Below are 13,503 nucleotides of genomic sequence, written 5' to 3'. Positions count from 1 at the left end.
GTGTACCGAATTCATCTGAGACAGCTACTGTGATTCCAAAAGTCTCTTTTCCTGACTTTTGATCCTTGTTAGACTTCCACTGAGGACATTGCTTCTTGTAATGACCCTCATTTTTACAAATCCAACAAACATTTGATCCTTGAGCACCATTTCTTGACTGTGACCTAGACCTTCCTTTTCCTTTCTTATGATTTCTCCTATTCTCCAACCTTCCTCTAACACTCAAACCTTCTCCATTATGTTTGGATTGCTTTCCATTAGCCTTCAAATCTAGTTATTTGGAGTAAGCAGCTCCTATCACTTCCTATAAAGTCAAAGTGTCCTTGTTGTACTTGATAGTGTCCTCAAGTTGGTCATATTGCCGACGGAGAGAATTCAAAAGAAAAATAGCTTGGTCTTCCTCATCTATTTTAACTTCCAGATTTTCCAAATCTGAAACTAACTTAGTGAATTCATCTATATTTTCATCAATGGATTTATTCTCATCCATCTTGAAGCCATAAAACTTTTACTTCAAATAAATCTTGTTTGGTAAAGCATTTGTCATATACAATTGTTCTAACTTATCCCACATTTCACAAGCAGAAGTTTCTTTGATTACATTTCTTAGAATTGAATCGCTCAAACTTAGAATAATTGTGTTCCTTGCCTTCTTGAGAATCTCAGCCTTGTTCTTAATTGAATCCCTCATCTTGGAGTCACCATCAAGAGCATCATCCAACCCGAGATTTCCTAAATGCGCCATAATCTTTTGTCGCCATAGATTGAAATTGTTCTTGCCATCAAATTTTTCTACTTCAAATTTAGAGGTTGACATGATTGAAGGAGCTTCTGGCCAGGAATTCTTCAACAAAAATTTCTTCTAGTAGAACCCACTTTTTGACACCAAGAACTTGTCTCCTTTGAACCAAGAACTTCAATCTTCCAGCCGATTACACCAACCTGCATCTGATACTAGTATGTTAAGATTAAACCTAAAGACAATAGATGAAAGATTAACACAATACACCAGAATAAAAGCATAAACACACAACACCAAGATTACTTGGTTCAGTAGACAAAAGCAAGATGTTTTTGCTACCTACATCCAAGGCAAGGCAAAACCCTAGACGAAATTCACTACGAAAAATAGAAGAGATTACAACTACCAATATAATTTACAGAGATCTAGAAATCTCTCTCTATTACAAGAAGCGCTCTTTGATTCGATCTTGAACCTTCTTAACAAAATGGGTAAATATATCTCTAATAAGAGAACAAGCCACATCAGCAAATCCCGTCAAAACTAATTTTCTGATATAAAACCCATAAATGTTGAGACATCCAAAACGCATGTTGAGACATGGGCACAGGCAACGGCCACTAACAATCCTGGCCGCAGCCACTACTCTCTGACTAGGAGGTCGCGGCCAGACATGATCCAAGTCGCAGCCACTGTATAAAAACGTGGCAACTCTTCAATAGTTTTTAATTTAGTTTAATTTTTTTGGTTAAACTTTTGGGTTATTTTCTTTAAAATCTCATTAAAGATAATTTGAGATTTAGAATTTGTGTTTATTTTTTTTAATAATGTAAATTTAAAGGGGTTTGCCTCATAACCCAAACACATGAAATTATGTTCAAAGCAAACTAAAAGATTATCTCATTGACCAGATATACATAAATTCAAAGAAGCAATGACATCGCTTAAATTTCAAAATTCAAGCATGTATCCTGGTAGATTTAAAATTGCATCACATAAATTCCAATATCCTCCCAACTTATTTACTGTCATAGGTCCATTTTCTGATAGGATAAAAATCAAAAGGATTTGGATGTCATTGCTAGTTCTTTAAGAATAAAATTATAGAAAACAAGATCAACAATGGTGAATCGGCATCAATCAGGGAAGCCACAACAACAACAAAATTGCAAATAACCATACATCTTTTAAAAGAGGAAATGAAATGGGTAAAAATTGGAGATTAAAGAAGGCATTATAATGAGGGCCAAGGAAGAAGATGAGGCATCAGGAGTGGATATTGGTGTGAGTCAGGGAGATGAGCACAAAACAATCAATCAGACCAAGACGAAGAATAGCTGTGAGAGAGGAAGAATGTAACCAGAAAGGCAGGCAAACCGAAGAAGTTTTGTGATTTTTTATTTATTTTAATTTTCTTTTTGGTTTTTCTTAAAGTGTTCCATTATCCTTTCAAAAAATTGCTTCCCTGTACGGACACTTTAAGCAAAATTTGAGCTTTATGTAATAGATATGAACTTGACATATGTATTGCTATATTACTAGCTCCCAACAAGAAAGATTAAGTCTTAGTTAAACAACTGAAATATAAAAATGACAAAAAGTTCTCTTGATAGATACTCTTGATCTTCCTGTCCATGGGAATTATCGCTTCATAAAATTGTTTATATACATAAATGCTTAAAACTATAGAAGTAACCAAGCCGACTAAAGAATCTCCTGTTAAATATTCCATTTTGTCAACTTGTACAAACTAGTCTATATACTACTAATCAAAGTTGATATATAACCTTCTCATACATTCGGAAATATATACAGGCAAAGATGAGTCTCACTCCACTGACTTCTTTGCTTTTTCTATCAATAATCTTTTTCTCAGAGGCATATTCTAATCATGTTGATGAAAATTTCGTACTTTGCATGTCAACCCAATTCAGATCTTTTACCAAAAGTTTCCAAATCATCTACACTAAAGACTCTCCTCTATACCAATCACTCTTAGATTTTTCTCAACAAAACCCAAGATGGTTGAACTCCTCAGCCCTTAAGCCTCTTCTCATTATCACTCCTTTCCACGAGTCTGAAATTCAAGCAGCTGTAGTATGCAGCCAAAAAAATGGTTTACAAGTCAGAGTTAGAAGTGGTGGTCATGACTATGAAGGATTGTCATATCTATCCAAAACCCCATTCATAATCATTGATCTTATCAACCTATGATCCATTGATGTGAATCTTGAAGATGAGACAGCTTGGGTTCAGTCAGGAGCTTCTTTTGGGAGAGCTTTACTATGCTATTGCCAGGGAAAGTAAAATCCATGGATTCCCAGCTGGGTTATGTCCAAGTGTAGGTATTGGGGGGCACCTTAGTGGAGGTGGTTTAGGTACATTGCTTAGAAAATTTGGTTTGGCAGCTGATAATGTCTTGGATGCTTATTTAGTTGATTCAAATGGGAAACTTCTTGATAGGAAAAGCATGGGAGAGGACTTTTTTTGGGCCATTAGAGGAGGTGGGGGAGGGAGTTTTGGGATTGTTATTTCTTGGAAAATCAAACTAGTTAAAATACCACCTGTAGTGACTGGCTTTACAGTTTCCAAAACTCTCTCACAGGGTGCCACCTGGCTTGTCTATAGGTGGCAGTCCATTGTGGATCAATTGCCTGATGATCTTTTCATCAGAATCATTATCCAAAATGTAGGGAATGGGAGTCAGAAAACGATCCAAGCTTCTTTCAACTCACTGTTTCTTGGAAGAATGGATAGATTGATTCATTTGATGAATGAGAGATTTCCAGAATTGGGCTTGCAGGCACAAGATTGTATTGAGATGGACTGGATTCAGTCAGTCATGTACTTTGCTGGGTACCAAAAAGATCAACCACTAGAGCTTTTACTTGATAGGAAGACTCTTTACAAGAGTGCTTTCAAAGGAAAATCCGACTTTGTGACACAACCTATACCTGAATCTGGATTGAGAGGGATTTGGGAAAGGTTTTTAGAAGAAGATCAGTTTGTATGCATGATAATGGACCCTCTTGGGGGGAAAATGAATGAGATTCCGGAATCAGAAACTCCATTCCCTCACAGGAAGGGGAATATGTACAATATACAGTACTTAGTGAAGTGGAATGAGGATGGAACTAAGGTGTCAAACAAACATGTAAGATGGATTAGAGTGCTCTATGGGTACATGAGGCCATATGTTTCAAACCCACCTAGGGCTGCTTATGTGAACTATAGAGACCTTGATTTGGGGACAAATAGTCTGGAAAAGACAAGCTTTGAAGAAGCAAGTGTTTGGGGTACAAAGTACTTCAAGGGCAACTTCAAGAGACTGGTTCAAGTGAAAAACAAGGTCGATCCTAATAACTTCTTCAAAAATGAACAGAGTATTCCACCTCTTTCAAATTTAATATGAAGTGATACCCGCAGAAAACTTTGACCGGAAAAGGAAAAAAGGTTTATGTATGAATTTCATGGAGAACTATCTTGCGTTCATATGATTTGCTAAGAAAAGAAAGAAGCATTATCTTTTAGTCATGTACTGGACCTTTGTTACTGTAATTGCAAATGATTCCAGGACATTACAATATCCCAAGGGGTGGTGTTTGCTTATAGATTCACAACTTCATGTATGAATTACTTGCTAGTGCATTAAAGGGGATATATATATATGTATATACACACTTATACAAGTCTTAACTTTTTATACCATGAACTTCAAATCTGCATTACTTTCGGCTTTTCAACATTCTCAAAATGCAATAAAAACGAAAAGGAAAACTATACAAGATCTAGATATAAAACGGTCCTCATGGTTAGATTAACAGTCCATTGTTGATAAGGGTAAATACAACATTGCCCATCTGCGCTTATCATTTTGAAATCTATTTAAGCATCTTTCGAGAGTTGATGATGTCGATCTGTTCATTGCCTTGCGCCGTACTCTGGTTTAAGACAAAACTAGAATCAACAATAATCGAGTTCTTTTAAAGACGAGTTCATGGTTGCCACAAACCAAAACAGAATCCAATTATTGAAATTCTGTTCCAAACAATGTCCACACCATTCAGATACTGAATTAGTCTATACTAAGCAGTGAGATCCACAATCTACCAATTGTTCCCCTGATATTAAAACTGTCTGGAACTAACTTACAAAATTGGGAAACAAGTTGCGCCTGCACTTTATGCAATCCTCAGTAATTAAGAGTCTAACATTTACAAATCCCTAGAGAAATGGGAAATTAAAAAAAAAAGATTAAATCCCCAGAGCTGTCTAAAATTTTCTCAAGTTCTTCAATATCTATGAGCTACCAAATGGTGAAAATTGACTGAAGTTCCCATGATTAACTCAAATCATTCTGACCGATGTGTTAGCAGGTATGGCTTTTTCACAACACAATGTATACCACTAATTATTTACACCACTAGTCTGTAAAATACTGAAAGATAAATCTTGTTGCCTCCTGCTTAGTAAAGAGAACCATTCCCTGATCATATCAACCAGGACAGACTCACTTGCAGTGCCTGAAAGCTTTTCTTTGGTTTCGATGATTGTCTTAAAATCTACCGAGAGAATGCCTAATGAGGCAGTAACTGTTGCAACTTGAATGGGTAGACCTGCCATAATGCTGATGCCATGGCGGAAGAATGAGGACAAATCACACCTTAATTGATCAACTCCTTTATCTTCATATCCAGAAGCCTCCACACCAAGCCTGCATTAGACAAATGTTTTAGTATTTACCAAAGATGTAAAATAAAATAAATAACTAAAAACAATTTTGCATTAAATTACCATGTGAGAATGAATGTGCCCGTAAACAAAGCCTATCAATTACAAAAATACTTCTTCTGATACAAACTTAATGCACATTCAGAGTAAAACGAATCAAAGCAACACTTAATATGCAGTAGTACTGTACGACCACAATCATATTTTCAATACTTTCAGTCTAGGATGATTATTTCTATAATTGATAAAGGGTAAAAAAATATTTAAAGTCATATACATGTAGCAACAATTAGAAATAGCAAAAACAGAAAAGAATAAAGGACAGAAATTTAAAAAGCTGAACCCAGCATATAAAAAGCCAAATCATCTTATGGAAATATAAGGCAGTTGATGTTGAGAAAAATAACTGAAAAGTATTTTGTAAAAAAATAAATTGAGCCCAGTGAGATGAGCAAAGAAATAATGATGAAGGCTCCTGTTATATATATAAAAAAAAAACTATGCAACACTTGAATAGGTAATGAAGTTTACGACAAAAAGCTTTCTAAGATTGAAGGGTAGAGGCTATAGCATAGCAGATATTGACGAGATTATTTATCAATGTAAAATAAAAACATAATGCAAATATACCTCCCAAGTTGACCAAGGAGAACAACTACCACTGAAGTTGATTTCTTATGGGCACGTGATTCCAACAATTTTACCAGCTGAGGCACTATTTTAAGACAAGTCCACTCCCAGCCCTACAGAATAAGAGAGACGCACTGAAAGTCAGAATTTCCAATAATTAATTAATAAAAAAAATGGTCCAAACTCCTGTTCATAATAATGTACATTCTTATAATACTAATCTTGAATAAGGAGGTTGTTGCTACTACAAGTTACTGTCAAGATAACTCGTAAAGATTAAAAGCTCATCAAAACTACCACTCGAGGGATTAGTTACTAATCTTGAACAAAGGATGTGTGAACCATTCAATCAGTTATTTTCAATAAATTTTCCAAAAATTAATACCTTCACAAAACCAACTTATCAATATTAAAAACTATGCTACATAAAATTTTATGAAAGTAAACATATTCTCAAAGTTAAAACAATATATCAATGCTAATTCACAAAAATAAATTAAGGTCGATGTTGAAATGAAATGTGAACACTAATAATTCTCAGGAAAAAAAAAACAAAATAAGAAAAGCAACAACAACATACAGATTAACAATTTAACTACATTTGACAAATTCCACCAAAAAATGGCCAATATCAATTAGCATACTATATAAAGAATTTAATCATATACTGCCAGCATTAAAGTTGAAAAGGAGCAAACTGTACCGTGTGGTATGCTACTAGCTCCACCAATGCTAGAAGATCGTTGAGACTAGATAAAGCCACAGTGCTGAATGGATCTGATTGGAGGTTAGATGTATTATACTTACTTTCCAACATGTCATCAGCCTTGAGCTTTTCTAAAAGGAAAGATGTTACAGAATCCAGAGACATAGCATCTCCTGAAAACGGACATTTGACACATGGACAGAATGCAAATCGAGTATCATTCACGAGTGAATTACAAGAATCAGAAGCATCTGATGAACTTAGGCCCTCAAGATCCCTAACTATAGATTTCAATACAGTCATCATCAAGCTGTAATCACTCAAATTGAAAAACTGGTTTCCACCCAAATATGCAAATATATGAAGAATATTTAGTTTCAATGAATTGTTGAGTCTGTGAGCCCGTAAAATGCTGTAAGATGTTTCACAGATAAAACCAATGCGATCAAGTGCTGCACAAATGGATGCCAATATAATGCTCCCTGCTACCAACAGTTCTGCTGATGCTGGTACAAGGAACAAAGATCTATCTGAGCCATCAAGACCAATGTTAACTCTTGAATCACACTCAACGGGGAATCCAAATGAGAGATCTTTGTACACCTCCTTAGCACACTCATCCATGAGAAAGTTCTCAATCAGACTAAACAGTTCATCTAAACAACCTAGTTCTGCAAACAACCTTCTAACTTCCATATCAGACATCACTGCAAAAACAGAGTGGAAAGTTAGAAGACAGAACTGTTGTGCAAAAAATCACGAATGACAAAAAAAAAGAAAACGTATATAGCATAAGATCAAACCTGAAAGTACATGCCCAGCAAAAGAATCCAAGCAGGAGATTGATGCCCAATTTAAGAAGTTTCCAAATTTACCGGAAGCAGTCACAGAAAAATTAATCATCAACAGAGAAAAGAGAGCGCAAACCTTCTCCCTAAACCAAGTCAGGAAAAAAAAAGTTACTCAAGATTCCATCATTACAAATAAATTAATTAATCAGACTAATTTTCCACACATAAGAACAGAAGAGACGTTATTCAGTGATAGAAACAAAAGAATTTGAAAAGCTAACTAGTGAATTAGAAAAAGAGAAAGGGAGAGTTAAAATAAATGTATACAACAAAAATAAAATAAAAAATCAACTTACTTGGATGAAAGTTTTTCTTCAATTTTAAGAGCCAGCAGAATCTCACCCATCATCCACTCCGTTTGAGTAGCCAAAGAGCATTGTCCTATACAAGTTTTTATCGCATATTTTATCCTAGAGAAGCTGCTTCGATCCTCTATCTTAGAAAAAACAGCACATTGTTCTAAAATATTTTTGCTAGTACACCACGATTCACCACCGAACTGAGACTTGGACTTCTCATCTTCTAAAATAGTAGGATTAGTACTTTCCACCTCCAGACCAATGTCACTACTGAAGCAACCTGAAGCTTTTCCAACTTCACTAGCATGCCAATCATTCCTAACCATGCCAATAGTATTAACATGATTTTCATTGTTATGCCCTGAGGAACTAGTTGAAGTAGTAGAGCCATCAGAACTTGTCTTATTGAAACCAATTTCCATATCAATAGTATCAAGTCTACGTGATGGTAACATCTTTTTTTCTTCATTTGAGAATTCTTCACATAAGGTTTCATTAGCTAACGTTATTGTGTTATCCAAATTACGTGTGTCAGCAAACTCTACATCAATCTCATGAAGTGTAGGGGATAGAGGCATCTCCATAGCTAATCTATAACATTCCTCATCAGCAGCACAGTCCAAGTTTAGTATATTTATGTAATTACCATCAACTAGGTCCTCAAAACCTACCACAGCTTCAAAATCACGTTTAACAGAATCACTTTTGCCTTCCCCCTTTGTTCCAAAGGTTGCCACCTGATCAATACCAATTAGTGAGGTTTGTTTGCCAAAACTTGCATTTCCATGGACTTCAGTTTCAACATCTCTCTTCTTTCGCTCGTCAATATCACAAGCATGCTGCATTACCACTTCATCTTGAAAAGATGTTTTTCTCTTCTTGTTTTGCTTATCATGCCTAGCATATGAATTGCCATTGAAACTAGGAAGTAGTGATTTTCCTCCTCTGGAAGGATTGTCCATTTTCTTCTTTATCATACCATGCAAAACAGATAACTTCTCTTCTAACTGTAAATGCAGCTTCTTCTCCTCGAAGTATAAGTTTTCAATAGTTTCAACCGTTTCAAGCATCCTCTTCCTTTTCTTGCCGTGCACAGGAACTCCTCCAACATCACCATTGCTAACAGAGCTTTTAACACTATTTTCAGCCACAACAGCAAGATTCTCACCGGACTTAATTTTAGTAACTTCACCTGACAAGTCAGAAAGGATTGGTTGTGAATGCCCTTCAACCAATTTTGCTGACGTCGTAACAGAGAAGGCACTCTTATCCTGTGAGCCGACCAATTGTCCATCAGAAAAAGATGTTGTATTGGAATTTATAGCAGAACTCTTTAACATTGTTCTTGTAGAGCCTCCAAGCAGAGACTCCAATTTAGAATCAATACCTGCAATAGGTTCAACAAAATTTGCCCCAGGCACAGTAGACAAGTGTGCACAGAGTGGTAAGGTTTGCTGGACAGTACCAGAGGGATCCATTGCTGGGAAGCTAGTCTTAAGAGGCTCGTTTTGATTTTGTAGGTACATTTGAAAAGATTCTGAGCCTGACTTCAGTGGCTTTGTGATGTTTCCAGTCTGCACGGTGCAATGAAGTATCAAATCAATAAACAGGATCAAAATGTTGTGTGAATGTTAACAAAACTGATGAAAATATATTGCTAGAGACAAAATATGCAAAAGGTGAGTAAACAAGTGAAAATTTTCTGCGAAAAAGATAATTATGAGTAGTAACTGCTTCCACAATATAAATGTGAGTGAAATACTATATTGTTTGCATTAATGGTCCAGTAGTCTAACTTGAAAGATTAACAAGTTAATTATTAGATTGAAGCAAAAAAGCTTTTCTCTAAATGTTTTGCTGTTCTTTTAATTTTCTGGAAGAAAAAAAATAAAAAATAAAAAATAAAAACAGTGAGAGACAGGATACCTTAGACAACATATCAACAAATCCAGTCATCTGGTAACAATGTAACATGAAACCTTATTGATTATTCCAAGTAAAATTGTGCTATTATTATTTTACCATCAGATAATAGGAATTAGGTTTATCATCGACAACTATGAATTTTCAAGCAGAAACAAAGAAACAAACCCATAACTCATAGTTCTGTTTCAAGGACAAGTTGAGGTACGTAATGACCAAAACAAGCAAGAATAATCCAATTACAGAGGGAAACAAGTGAAATTACTCAAAATTTAAAGAGAGGAAACCAACCTTCTCTAGGCTGTGTACACCTTTTCTACCTGAGAAAGATTTATGAAGCATGTCTAGGCGACATGAGAACTGATCAAAATCCAGCTTTATGTGCCTTAGTTCTTGTTGCAGGATACAATTACGGCTTCTTTCCAGTTCCACTACTTGCTTAGCATGTTTTTTCTTCATTTTCTGAAACTTGAGTTGCTTCTTCAAAAATTTCAGTTCCTTACTTTCAGCCATTGAAACAGCAGATGGATCATTTGATTTCCTACTGGAACGAAGCTTGTGCATCTGTTTTTGTAATTCAAGGACCTTTTGTTTTTCTTCTTGTACCTGCTTGCATAACTGATCAGCACGAGACTTTTCTTCCAGTGCTTTCATGCGATTCATTTCTGCAAGCTTTTTATGTTGTTCTGAATTCAGCTTCTCCCTATCAGCCCGTTCTTTCTCCCTAAATGCCTTCTGTTTCTCCAACTGAAACCTTTTGTTTGCCTCCTCAATCTTTGAAGAAAGCTCCAACACAAACTTTGATTCATGGGATCCTTCCATTAAATCCTTATCTTCAGTATATACAGTAGCATCTAGCTGACCCCCAGAAGCCTTACATAAATTACTGGAAGACTTAACTTCATGTATCTCTTTCTGCAATTCATCAATCTTTCTTTTACTCTCTTCCAATTGTCGAGACAAACCTTCAGCTTGAATCTTTCCATCCAAAATCTTGTTTTGACTAGCTTCCACAAGATTTCTTTGCTCCTCTGCCTTAGCCTTCTCTGAATCAGCCCGTTTTCTCTCCTTGGTCACCTTTTGTTTTTCTCCTTCAAGCTTTTTGTTTACCACTTCCAATCTTACTGTCTCCGAAACCAACTTCGACTTCACTTCATCAGCTTCCTTCCTCATTGCCTCCATCTGAAGCCTATACTTCTCAGCTTTCTCTTTTTCCAACTTTGCAATGTTCCTTTCCTTTTCAGCCTTCCTTCTTTCACCTTCCACAATTTTCTGTGCTTCAGAAGTTTTTTTCTTCTCCACTTCAGCATTTTTCCTTACTGAATCTGCCTCTTTCCTTTCTTTCTCAACCACCTCCTTTAGTCTATTGATTTCCTTTTCCCCTTCAGAAACACGAGCTCGAAGAAGCTTCACCTCGCCATTCTCATTACCGATTTCTTTACCCCCTTCCTGCTTCAGAGAAACAATCTCAGACTTCAATGTCGCCACTTCATTCTCCAGAACCAACCTAGCAGTAGACTCTTTCTCCTTCCCCTCTTTTTCAAGATCTGCCCTAGCCCGCTCTTTCTCACATGCTACAAGTACAAATCCATTAAAAACATCAAAATCAAAACTGTAAGTTTCACACCTTGCTAACCATTTCTCAACTGTTAACATCGAAAGCCCTAATTTGACAGAAATTTAAATTAGAAAATCTCAAACAGCAAACAGATAATTACCTTTCCTACTCTCCGCTTGAATCTTGTCAATTTGCTGCTCTAAGAGCTTCACAGCTTGACGAAGAGCATTCCGCTTCTCCTCTAGCTTGGAGTACTTGTTCTTCAACTGTAAATAACAACAAAAATGAGATTGAAAATGCAGCTCAAGTAAACGCAAAATAAATTCTAAAAATATATATATTGAAATCAAATCGATATTTTACCGATGCACAGCAAGAATTGGGAGTTTCGAGCTTCACTTGCACATCGGCCGCCATTGCTAAAGTTCCACCAGAGAACAAAGAAACAAATCCTATTAAAACGATAGCTCAATAAGAAAAGAAGTTCAAAACAAATAATCTCCGAGTCAATTTCTCGGAAACCAAACATGCATATAGAATGATTCAGCACGTGCCATAATCGCCAGGGCTTTTCTATGAGCAAGAGAAAAGCTTCATATTGAAGGCACTTCCATGGTTCACGACATATGTATGGACGACGAAGGAGCTGGTAGTGGGTCGAACCTGGAACCGCCTTTTATGTACGTATTTAAAAAAAAACAAACAAACAAACAAACCAGTTGTAGTTCTCACAGTCGTTACACAATGAGAGGAGAGTGATAAACCCTACCAGATGGTATCCTTCTTTCGGGTTGACCCGACCCGGATCAGGGTTTGTGTACTGCCTTAGCGAGAAGTCAAGTTTAGTCAGAATGGATGGACTTCCGATGAACACATTACGGAGTCAGAAGAGGTTAATGGGCTTGGGTCAGTAGACCCGAACCCATAAAATTAAATCAAAAAAAAAATTTATAATAAGAGATTTTAATAAATATGTGTTGTTTGTATTTTCACTCAGGGACACGTGATCGTCCGAGTAAGACATGTGCTTCTTTCGACGAGGTTGCCTCCCGAGGATAAATCCTCAAGAGATTGGCTCTACAATCGGAGATCATTCCCCTCGGATAGAGAGAGGACTTCGACATCTCTTTAGGGCTATGTCATGAGGGTGCTTGGCAGTCCATGGGTTGTTTCTTGCCAACATTTATATTCCAGGGCGAGGACCTTGTCCTTGGGATCTAGAGGATAAGCCATGTGTCAACTAATGCAGACTAGCAGCATCAGAGGAAGACCTGACAAACATTTATAGGTGATCCATCAATAGTGTTGTCGAGTGTACGACTCGACAATTCGCACACTCACTACGTCGTCTGACATGGAGGTACTTGTAGCACGCCCTGACAATACATGGGGCATGTTCCCTATAAAGTAGGTATCTTTTTGTAGTGGGCCCCGCAAATCTCGCTTGGGTCCTGGTCTCTATTCTTTGCAACCCAATGCATTGAAGTGGTATTAATCCCCCAATAATGGGAAGAATGTGTATTAATTACTTATGATTAGTATGAATGACCCGAGCCTCTATAAATAGGGTTGGGAGTCTCATTGTAAAGGGTTCGATTTTTTATGGAGAAAACACCTTGTACTCAGAGCAATCTAAACACTGCTTGAGAATACTCCATTGAAGCCTGCCCTCACAAGCTTCCAATCCTCTTAATACCAGAGACTTGTGGACTAGGGTTCTTTTATAACCTAAACCACGTATAAATCATTGTGTTATATTCGCTTATTTCTTTAATCTCTATTCTTAAGGTTGATTGCGAAAAAGATAGTCAACATTTTTGTGCTTTCATTGAGAGCTTGAAGAAAGCATTTGAAACACTCACATCCATTGTAACTACATGAAGAAATGTTACAGATGATGTGCTCCCTCCTATCGGAGTTGAAGGAGGAGAACCTAGTCGGCAACCACCTCAGGACGTGCCTGAGATATGGAGGACTACGACGAATACGCCGAGTATGACGGCGAAGATAATGGTGTCGACCAGGGGTATTATGAGGAAGAATACCCTCAGCCCATGGACGCA

At 36.7% G+C, this 13,503-nt stretch overlaps 1 protein-coding gene and 1 pseudogene across 3 annotated transcripts; one reads left to right on the top strand and one right to left on the bottom strand.

The window, feature by feature from the left end:
* Positions 1–2,563: 2,563 nt before the first annotated feature.
* LOC133799528 (berberine bridge enzyme-like 22) lies at positions 2,564–4,154 on the top strand (annotated as a pseudogene).
* Positions 4,155–4,847: 693 nt separating this feature from the next.
* LOC133801988 (uncharacterized) lies at positions 4,848–12,154 on the bottom strand. 3 transcript variants are annotated; one of them, XM_062240229.1, is made up of 9 exons: positions 11,995–12,154; positions 11,804–11,892; positions 11,601–11,706; positions 10,174–11,456; positions 7,957–9,533; positions 7,613–7,743; positions 6,807–7,516; positions 6,104–6,216; positions 4,848–5,456 (listed from the first exon to the last, which is right to left on the bottom strand). In XM_062240229.1, exons 2-9 carry the CDS (start codon positions 11,855–11,857, stop codon positions 5,150–5,152), a joined length of 4,281 nt encoding a protein of 1,426 aa, XP_062096213.1. In that variant the 5' UTR covers positions 11,858–11,892; positions 11,995–12,154; the 3' UTR covers positions 4,848–5,149. The 3 variants fall into 3 exon arrangements, with proteins under 3 accessions (XP_062096213.1, XP_062096214.1, XP_062096212.1); XM_062240230.1 differs by having other exon boundaries at positions 11,804–11,859; XM_062240228.1 differs by having other exon boundaries at positions 11,804–12,154.
* Between the last annotated feature and the right edge of the window lie 1,349 nt (positions 12,155–13,503).

The sequence above is a fragment of the Humulus lupulus genome, chromosome 9 (assembly GCF_963169125.1).
Source record: "Humulus lupulus chromosome 9, drHumLupu1.1, whole genome shotgun sequence".
NCBI classification, from domain to species: Eukaryota; Viridiplantae; Streptophyta; class Magnoliopsida; order Rosales; family Cannabaceae; genus Humulus; species Humulus lupulus.
This window is presented reverse-complemented; position numbering and strand designations above follow the sequence as displayed.